A 9737-nucleotide genomic window follows, 5' to 3' on the forward strand; every position below is an offset into this window, starting at 1 on the left:
GCGCCAGATGTGTGGCTGGGAACCCTCCCAACGGCTCTCAGGCTAGCACTCTCCCCAGTGGTGCTGCCCAGCAAGAAGCCACCCAGAGAGGGCCTGTCCCCCTGGACGCTGGGTGGCCACTGCACCTCTGAGTCCACATTCCCTGGGAAGCTCTTGGAAGAGAAGCAGAGAGGTGACTTCACTGGTGGTAGTGGTGAACCCTTCCCCCAAAAACAGACATCTGGGGACGGAGATGGGTCTGGGAGCAGGTCCCTGCGGCAAATGAGGTGGCTGGAGCAGGCACACGCCCTTCCTGAAGGGGGAAACCACAGGGCAGCTCAGGGCCCAGCTGAATTGGCAGAGCACGCAGGGCCTAGGCCCGGGAACGGGAGGCCACCTGGAATGGTCCCTCAGAATGGGAACCCTCCCCCAAAGAAAAAAGTAACAGTCGCAGAAGAGGCAGTTTCTGGAGCGTGGTTCCGCCCCAAAGCGGCAAGGGTCAGGCCGGTGGTCCCTGGCCAGCCCATAGGCACATTTAATAGGATTCCCGAGGATGTTTCAAGTGGGCAGGACAGGTCTCTCCTGGTGGCTACACTGGAGGGACTCCTAGCTCCTGCCTCTTCCCACAGCCCCTAAATGAGGTATTGTGCTTCCCCACCAACCCTCCCCCCACCCCCCACTGATAGCTGAGCCCCCTCCCTCCATCTCCCCCGTAGCACATGGGTGGTTGGGAGCACCACCCATTGGGGGGCAAGGCAGGGCCCTATGTGGGGTCCAGCTCAAAGACACCATCGCTGGTGGGGGTGGTGAAGAAAGAGGGTGGGTCGGAGGTGGCAGACTCCTGCTCCCCACTACTCCGCTCCTGGGCACGCCTCTCCTCCAGCCGCAGACTGCGCTCGAAGTCTAGCAGCTGCCCCATGAAGTTGAAGTTGGGCGAGATGTTAGACTTCTTCCGCTTGACCAGGTCGTAGGCATCATTGAGAGAGAGGTGGAGCTTCTGCATGAGGTAGGCCACGGTGACAGTGACGGAGCGGCTGACACCCGCCAGGCAGTGGACAAGCACCCCGCAGTTCTGGGACAAGGCCTCATCTAGGTGGGGGGGGCAAAGTGGGGGCCAGTGTGAGGTGCAGGCTAGTGGCCTTCCGGAGGGACCCTTGTAGCCCCTGTCCCACCCTCCAAGTCAGATGGCCCTGGCCAGGTTTGCCCGGGAGCACTGCCTGGGCTGAGGGCTCCTGGCCCCAGCAGTGCCCAACGCCAGAAGTACCATCTTGGCTTTGGGCTCTGGAGATGGCAGTTAAGCTGGGAAGGAGTGGGAGAAGAAATGGGAGAGGCCAGGAGTCCGCCTGGGGCAAAGAGGGGGGGGGGAGGGAGGAAGGGGAGGATGAAGTGGACTCACCAATGAATGCAATGGCCTCCGGAAAGAACTGGGACAGGTTCTGGCTCCAGTGGTCCGAGATGGGGATCTGCTTGTAGTGAAAGTCGCCGTTCTTCTCGAACAGGTTAGGGAGGTTGGGGGTGACATTGAGGATGTATCGGATGCCGAGCTTGGCCAAGCTCTCCACATTGGCTGAATCTCGGGCGCTGCCCAGGTAGAGGTTGTGCAGAATCTGGACAGGAAAGGATGGCAGCAGCCCCCCTGGCGGGGGTGTGGTAGCCTCCAAATCCAGGCCGCAGCTCAAGGTGTCTCGGTCGGCCTCAGATTCAGCATCAGAGGACTCAGTGCCCAGGCACAGGCCGCCCAGCCCCACTACTGGGCTGGGCGCCGAGGCCAGGCTTGAGCCACCGCGGCTGCTGAGGCTGGTCTCACACAGGTCAGGGCACTCAGCCTGGAATCTGCTGAAGCCACCTGAGAGGGGAGAGAGGGAGTGTCCTGCTGATTTGGACTCCTGGGCAGCCAAGTGCCCCTGGCTGGGGATAGGGAACTGACCTTAGACAGTCTCGACACCTGAGGGGGCTTGCAGATGTCCCCAAATAAAACTTGAAAGCCAAATGTTTTAGACCGGCATCACTGCATGGTGTGCTATGGGCAGCCCAGCCACCCTCACCTAGTTAGTACCTTTGGCTACTTCTCTGGACAGCAAGTGCCCACTGTGGCTGCTGGGCCCAGGCAAAGCCACCCCAAAAGGATCTTAAGCCCCCAGGGCCAAGCTGAGGCAAGCATGAAGGCTCAACAGAGTCTAGAGGTACTGCTAGTTTGGGGGAGGACAGAGGCCATCCGTTAAAGAAGAGGAAAGGTTCAGATGCGACTTCTCTGCCTGAGTGTCTCCTTAGCCAGCTCAACTGGGAGCACCCCAACGCAGGGGCCAGGTCACAGCCATCTCTGTGCTCTCTTCAGGAATGAAATGGGACCCCGAGAGGAGGAGAGCCTGGGAGAGAGTGCGGCATTCCACCTGGATGGTTCCAAAGTCCCAAGAAGCAAGCATTTCCTTGGTCTACAGATAACTTTTATTTCCCTGGGCTGGGGTGGGGGCCGGGAAACCCAACACGTTGTATATTTCTATATCCCCAGGCATTCAGAATGGAGCAAGGGAACAAAGACCAATGACCCTCTTTGATGGGGAGGTGGGGACAACTGGCTCTGTAGATTCATGGGAACCCTGTCCTTACCCTGGACTTCTGGAGGGTGTGTGTGTGTGTGTGTGTGTGTGTGTGTGTGTGTGTCTCGGCAAGGAGCCAACGGGCTTGTATCGGCCTGTCTCTCCTCCACCCCCCAGCCTTGTCATGACTGTAAGAGGGCAGGTCTCTGCTTCCACAGGCTCCTTCTGCCTTCACTGCTTCTCTCTCTCCCCTCCCCCCACCAGCGCCTTTGCAGAGCAGGATTTGTCCTCTTGTGTCCCCTGCCTCTTTTGCCCAAGGCTGAGCAGCTGGAGGAGGTGCTATTACTATCCCAGAAATGCCTGGAGCCCGCATGTGGTACTACATTCTTGAAAATCTTGTGAGCCAAGTCAGGTCAGCCAGATTCTCCCCATTTTCCAGACTCAGAAATTGAGGCTCCCGGAGGTAAAGGACTTGCCCAACCGAGGTCATGCTCAGGGGAGTGTAACTCTCCTGCATTTTACACAAAAAGCGGGGCTTGCTCCAGGTCAGATGAACTAACTGTCAATCCCCTTGGAAGGTAGTGGGGCGGCCCTGACTCCCGGGCTGGTATCCTACCCAGGCCAGTGCCCAACCAAGCCACCAAGCCACCGCCACCGCTCGCACCTACCCTGTAGGTAGTAGGCCAGGTAGCCTTCGTCACGCAGCTTCTGGAGCAGGGTGCCCAGCACTGACTCCGGCTCCCACTCCTCGACCTCAGCCTCGTCCTCCCCGCGCCGATGCCGGCTCCCACCCTGGTCGTACAGGAGCACTGGGGCGGGCGGGGGCGGCTGCAGCGGCGGTCCCGGCAGGAGCGCGCGCACCGACATACTCCCCCGCCGAAGGCGACGCAGCAGCAGCGCGGGCAGGGCCACACTCAGCGCCCCGCGGATGCGCGCCGACTCGAACAGCTCGCGGCTGCGGCAGTCCAGGAGCATCAGCCGCGGTTGCGGGGGCGATAGCTCCCGGCGCAGCCACAAGCACGAGCGACCCAGACCCTCCATGGGTTCGCAGCTCTCAGCACGTCGGGCCTCCGGTGCTGCGGAGAGAGAGGAAAGGCGTGCGTTGTGAGCCTGCGTCCTCCGACCTGGCTGCCCCAGGGCGCGGGCTCGGGAGTCAAGATGTGAAGCCAACCCTCGTGTCCTGAAAACAAGCTCTCAGGGTCCCGCAGGGACACTCTCCACCTCCCGATTCTCTTCTCGCACCCCTCCCACAGTGAGAACACTCAGAAGGCTCTCCTGCGCCCCAGAAAAAAAAAACACCCGAAGCAGCCACCTGGGTTCCTGGTCGCTGCTCACTGTCCGGGGAAAGGAAGTGTGAGAGGTCCCCCAGAAGAGGAAAGCTGGGCATCCAACGGCCCCTTTGAGAGCCGTGCGTTCCTTTCCAGCCTCTCCTGGGGCATTCCGAGGCCCCGGCCACCTTCCTCCTTACATACCTTGTTTCTACGTTTCTATCCCTTGGCCTACCCGAAATCACCCCTTACGTTCGCGCTTCCGACTTTGGGAGCGTGTGCGTGTGAGAGGGGTTCAAAGCCGAGATCTTCCCCACGGCCAGGTGGGCCCAGAGAATAAAGGTGGAGCTGAGGTGATGGACCTTGGCTAGCCCTCTCAGATCTGACCCAGCTATGGTCCCCAGCCCGTTCTCGAAAAAGAAAAGGAGACCTGAGGCTTGATCCGAAGTCCCCGCGGTAGCCAGGGTGGAACACGGGCACGGTCTCCAGGCAAGATGTTCCTAGGTTCGGACGAAGGGAAGAAGGCTGTGCTGCCGAGCAGACGGGCACGTGGAAGCAAAGTCCTGAGTCCTTCGCCACCCACTTGCTGGTTGCTCCCTAGCAGAGGGAACTGACTTCCACCTGGGAAGCGGCTGCTTTTGGACAAGGAGTTACGGTTTAGAGGGGCGGGGCAATGTGGGCGGGGTCAGGGGTCCAGCGAGCCAACGGGTGCCAGAGAAAGCACTCGGGTGCCCCCTCCCTCCAGCCGGGGTTTCCACCCAAGCGGGACAGGGCCGGGGCAGAGGCCAAGGGCAGGTCAGGGGCCCAGCAGGGGACCAGCCACAGCTCCCCTGGCCGGCGCCAGTCAGGCCCCGGAGGCAGGGGGAGGGGTGGGGACAAGAGCCCAGTGCCCCTGCCCCAGAGGCTGCTTCCAGCCCTACTCACTTAGTGACCCTGGACTCTCCCGTCCCCACAGTGGACTTCAGTGGTCCCATCTATCTAGTGGCTCATCATGGCCACCACCTTGGGTTACCGTGGGGTGCCACTGAAATCATGGAGGGGAGGAGGAGATAGGAACAGAAATCCATTGCTGCTTTCTGGCCCAGAACTCTGCCCAGGGCTGGCTAGAAGACTAGGCAGGCAGAGGGCAGCTTCTGGACGCCCCCACTGGCTTCCTTTGAGCAGGCCTGGGTAAAGACACCCGGGAGCCCTGAGCTCCCAGTACAAAACTTCGGTGCTCTGCTCTTATCACGTTACTGATCTCGGGAGTCACCCCGGCTTCCCCCTATGCCTCCTGCCTAGTCAAGAGTCAAGAGTCAAGAAGTTTCTACTTAAGTCCCACATCTGTACTCTCTCCTCTGCCCCTGCTCTTGCCAGGGGGTTGTACTTGCCAGATCGTGACCAGGGCGCTGATAGAGCTTCCAAAGCTCTCTCCCTGCCTCTGGGTTTGTCTGCCTCAACCACCTTCTGCCCTGCCCTGCACCAGAACATTCGTTCAGCAAAGGCTGGTGGCCTCCATACCTTCCACGGACACAGGCTGATAAACCGACAAGACACACAGGGTCTCTGCTTGCACAGAGCTCCCAGGCTAGTAGGACAAGCCCGTCATCAACCGGGGACCAGATACCAGGTGTGATAAGTGCCGAGACATTGAAACGAGGTGGGGAAGGTTTCCGAAAAGTCTGAGTCTATGTTCCTTCTGTTTAAAACTCATCTAAAGCAAATAGCAAAGTGAAGGAAAATGTACAGCAGATAAGACAAAGCTCATACAAATGAATCGAAAGGTGAAGACTCCGATAGATAAATAGGCAAGGAACCAGAAAAGACTGCATGAAGGAGGAAACAAGAGGGGGGGGGGGTTCAACCTCAGGCATGGAAGGAAAACAAATTTCAAAACCAAGGTAACAGCCACAGAAAACAAGATAATGCTTCCCACCTATTACATTAGTAAAATGTTCTCAAAATGAGAACACCCAGTGCTGGCAAGGGTGCTGTGAAACTGGCCTGCTGCTCTATTGCTGGTTGTTGGGGGATTCTCTGCCGGCCCTTTTGGAAATGAATATGGTAATATGAATCTAGACCTAGGAAGAAATCCACATCCTGTGGCCACTTCTGGGAATCTACCCTAAGGAGTAAAGTAAAAGAAGGCAGAGCTATGCGCATAGGACGGGATGTCACAAGCCATGTGATTAAGGAGAACAGGGCTCAAAGCCACTGGAAGCCCCAAATTCAGGCTAGTGAAGTCCGGTGTGGCTACTGAAGACTCCTCTCAGATCAGAGTAAGATGAGAAAACTCAGGAAGTAATGCTGGGTAGAGCCAGGCCGCCTCAAAGGGGCCTCGTCATCCCATCTTCCCTTTGTCCCCGGCGCACTGGGTCACCAGCCTGGGTCTAATCTCTGGCCATAGCTCCCCACTTCTGGCCTCTGGGATGAGTCCCACTGCTAGTACTCAGGGGCAGCTAGGTTGTGTCCCCCTTTCCTCAGCCTAGGCCTCCCTCCCCTGCATGCTGTAGAGATTCCGTTCCTTCTTCAGCCCAGCTCTCCCCAAGGTGCCCTCCTCTAGGCAGCCTTTGTCTGTCTCCTGGACTTTGTGGTCTCCCTCCTCTGTGCTCCAGACCTCAGTTCTCTGAGAGTTTGGGAGGCTGGGGATGAGGGTGGAGGTCAGAGCAGGGCCCATTTCCCTCTGTCCCACGTGCTCTTAGGCAGGGACTCTGTCTTCCGGTGTATCCTATCCCTCCATCCTCGCTGCCACAGGCAGAAGTAGGCTGCTACCTGGCCATGGGCCCCAAGACTGGGGGCTTGCTCCAGGCCCACTGCACCTGTGGGTGGGACCCCTGGGGTGGCCAGGGGTTGAAGGCACCAAGTGGCTCTGCCACGTGCCAGCCCAGAGTTCCTGGCTTGGCTGTGTTGTAGGCAGTGAGGTGGAAAGGTACATCTGACAGGAAGGTGGAGAGTCACATACCCCCACCCACCCTGTCATGGGGGTTCAGTGTGGCTGGAGAGAAGGTCTTTGTCCCCCCCGAGGGAGGTAGGATGCCCAGGCATGCTCTCTGGAGAGGGCTTCCTGGAGGAGGTGATACGAAGCTGGCTGGGAAGATGATGGAGAGGGAGGCAACTTCTGCAGTAGTGAAGGGAGAGGAAGCTAGGCTCCAAGAAACACCCCAGGGTGGGATTGTGTTGGGGTCTTTGTCTCCCAACGCCTGAAAAGTGGCTCCCCTGCATCTTCTCCCAATCCTGCTGGCAAGCCCTCCAACCAGAAAAGCGAGTGCTCTGTGCCGGGCGCCAGCGGCTCCCGCTGCGCCAGCAGCAGGACGAACTGGAACCTGTTGCCACCTCCGCACTGCAGGGCTGAGCGCAGCCAAACCCCCCTCCCCCCGACCCTCGCCGCCCGCCCGCACTCGGGCCCCCGGCAGCGCCTGCTCTGGGAGCCCACTCGGGGCGCCCACCCCGCCCCGCGCCTGCTCTCCGGCAGGCTGGGCAGGGGGAGGCGGGCTGCGCGCCTGGGCCTCTCTAGGCCCCCTCTGGCGGGCGGGCGGAGCAAGGCTCTCCGCAGGGTGGGCGTTGCGCCCGCTACCCCAGCCCACGCTGGGAGCTCCCCGGCCTCCTCCTCGACCTCGCCACTGCCCCTAGGAGGCCGCGGGTACGTTGCGGCCCTAGGCCCCTTGCGCGTCGCGTGTGTCCTCTTGTCCCCAGAGCCTCCGGAGAGCGGCGCCCCGCCTCTCCCGCCATCCCCCCATTCCGAAATGTACGGTTCCCGCCGGGCCGAGTGGCAGGATTTCGGCTGTCGCGGCCCGGTCACATGGCCGGGAGCACGACTCCCAGCGACAGCGTTCCTGCCAAATCCTGTGTCTTTTCCACCAAATTCACTTTTTGCTGGGGATGGCTTTCTGCTTTCCTGGTCGGTCTCCTCGTGGGACTGGGAGTTCCTCCAAGGCAGGAGCGGGTGTGTGCATGGCCCCAAGCTGGCCTCAGCCCCCAGTGTGGGGCCTGGCAACAGCTGGGACCTCACGGAAGAAATGCTCGTTTACAACGAAGGCATGAATGAATGAAACCAATTGTTGCACCCAGGGAGCCTGAGAGGGTGCTGCTTTTGCTTTTTCTCTCAGCGTGTTGCACATTGCCCCTCCCACACGAGCACACATGCACACACATTCTCCCCCCAATACACCTAGACACACACATTGTGTGAATTCCTGTGCCCATGGAACCGACCTACTATGTGTGCTGCCTCCATTTCAGTGCCTGCCTCTCGGCTTCCTCCCGTCCCCCACCAACGCCCCGATATCTAAGTACGGTACCTTGCTCCCCAAGAGCCTTCTTTATCTCTTAGGGAAGAGGCCAAACCAGCCGCTGGGGAGACTCAAGGTCTTTTTAGGAAGTCACCTGGTGGCCCTCAGGATGGCAAGTCGCTGCCGAAGACGAGCCACAGGCACCTGGCAGGGATGTCACCAAATGCTGCAGCCTCTAGAGCCCGCGTGCCAGGTGTTGGGGGTGGTGGTGGGAGGGACTCAGGGATGTGCTGGGGGCTGTTGAGGGCTATTTGTGATGGGGGCGGTGCAGGGTGCTGGAAAGTGGGAATCCAGCAGGTGTGCATACATGTTGGGGTGTCTGAGATTACATGCTGGGGAGTGGGCCTGGCTGCGGAAAGTGGGGAGTGTTGGCCACTGGGGTATGGGTTAGTGTTGGGGCTTCACTTGGGGTGGGTGGATTGCAGTGTCTCTGGGCTGGGAATGTGGGTGGAGTGTCTGTAATGAACATATGGGGAGTCAGAGATGGTGGGGGCACAGTGAGGGGAGCTATGTTAGTGCAGAGAGTGCAGGGATGTTTTGGGAATATGTGTGCCTGGGTGTGTTTCGAGGTGTGGCAGGGTCTGGGATGGGTGCTGGCCTGAGTTGGGGACAGTGGTGAGTGCTAGGTTAGGGGCTGCTGTTTGCACTGTAGGGACCTGGGCCCCCGGTGCATGGTATGTGCGCTCGCCTTAAGTGGCAGGGGGTGTGCGTGGCGGAGGACACAGTAGGTGCATGGGTGGGATGCGGGGGTATGTGGTGGCAGGACCAAGCGGGTCTCACAGGGGCGCGTGGTTGGCCCCGTAGGATGTGCATTGGCAAGACTTTGGGGGTGCAGGGTGGAGGAGCGCACGTCGGACGGCGGCCAGGCCGGGTGGGGGTGGGGTGGGGTGGGTGCCCTGGCGCCGCGTGCTCCGCTCACCTCTGTTCACCTCTGTTCCGCTCGGCTTCCTGCGCCGGCTCCGCGCGTGGCGGCCGGGAAGTTTCCGAGGCCCGGGAGGCGGGGAGCGTCACCGCCACTGCCTCCGAGCGCCACTGGAGCCTCGGGCGGCGGCCTCGCCTGGAGCCGAGGGGCCGCCGCCGCCGCCGCCGCCGCTGCGGAGGGAAACTCCAAATCCCGCCTCCGCCGCCGCCTCCTCCCCTCCCGTCGCCGTCTTCTCCGCCCCCTGCCCAGGAGGGGCACTGTCGCCGGCGGCGCGCAGGGAGGGAGCGGGGAGGGGCCGCGGCCTGCCCCGAGTCTCCCTCCACCTCTCCCACCTCCTTCCGTCTTCCTCCCACCTGCAAGCCTTTGCCCACTCCGCTGGCCGAGGCCCCTGTCTGGATATCCACTGCATCCCCTGGCCCCCAACAGCCCTGCTGCGTGGGGGCCCCCGAGACTGGGGAGCAGGCGTGAGGCGGAGGGCCCTATGCTGAGCCTGGGCTGGGGTCCGGTTTCCCCAAAGAATCTCCGATGGCAACCCTGCTTCCTTAAAGAGAAGTGAAGGGGCTCATCGAGGACCGAGTACAGCTTGGCCTCCTGGGCCACCCTCTGTTGCCACAGGGAAGAGGGCTTAAGGTCCCCCTAACAGCACTGCAAGTGCCCCCAACTGCTAGGTCCTCCTGCCCTGTCTTCTCCCAATTCTCACATATTAGGCTCTAATAGTAATAGCATCTGAGCTTGGGTGCCTGGAAAGGGTGGAGCCAAGACA

The 9737-nt window shown here is 60.6% G+C and overlaps 1 protein-coding gene across 3 annotated transcripts; it reads right to left on the bottom strand.

The window, feature by feature from the left end:
• Window positions 1–722: 722 nt before the first annotated feature.
• DUSP9 (dual specificity phosphatase 9) lies at window positions 723–9107 on the bottom strand. 3 transcript variants are annotated; one of them, XM_037150555.2, is made up of 5 exons: window positions 8972–9107; window positions 4215–4416; window positions 3185–3592; window positions 1376–1825; window positions 723–1068 (listed from the first exon to the last, which is right to left on the bottom strand). In XM_037150555.2, the coding sequence occupies exons 3-5, from the start codon at window positions 3555–3557 to the stop codon at window positions 743–745; spliced, it is 1149 nt and encodes a 382-aa protein (XP_037006450.2). In that variant the 5' UTR covers window positions 3558–3592; window positions 4215–4416; window positions 8972–9107; the 3' UTR covers window positions 723–742. The 3 variants fall into 3 exon arrangements, with proteins under 3 accessions (XP_037006450.2, XP_037006442.2, XP_037006461.2); XM_037150547.2 differs by having other exon boundaries at window positions 4215–4419; XM_037150566.2 differs by lacking the exon at window positions 4215–4416.
• Window positions 9108–9737: the final 630 nt, after the last annotated feature.

This window comes from Artibeus jamaicensis, unplaced genomic scaffold, assembly GCF_021234435.1.
Source record: "Artibeus jamaicensis isolate MK-2021 breed Jamaican fruit bat unplaced genomic scaffold, CSHL_Jam_final contig_1417, whole genome shotgun sequence".
In the NCBI taxonomy this organism is placed as follows: domain Eukaryota; kingdom Metazoa; phylum Chordata; class Mammalia; order Chiroptera; family Phyllostomidae; genus Artibeus; species Artibeus jamaicensis.

What these genes read in the sequence shown, in the direction of transcription:
- DUSP9 (XM_037150566.2), bottom strand. Translation starts at nt 3,557, where the DNA reads ATGGAGGGTCTGGGTCGCTCGTGCTTGTGGCTGCGCCGGGAGCTATCG. An exon ending in CCTGGCCTACTACCTACAGG is followed by an intron (nt 1,826 to 3,184) that starts GTAGGTGCGAGC and finishes CTCCCCTCTCAG; the next exon opens with GTGGCTTCAGCAGATTCCAG. An exon ending in GGAGGCCATTGCATTCATTG is followed by an intron (nt 1,069 to 1,375) that starts GTGAGTCCACTT and finishes CCCCCCACCTAG; the next exon opens with ATGAGGCCTTGTCCCAGAAC.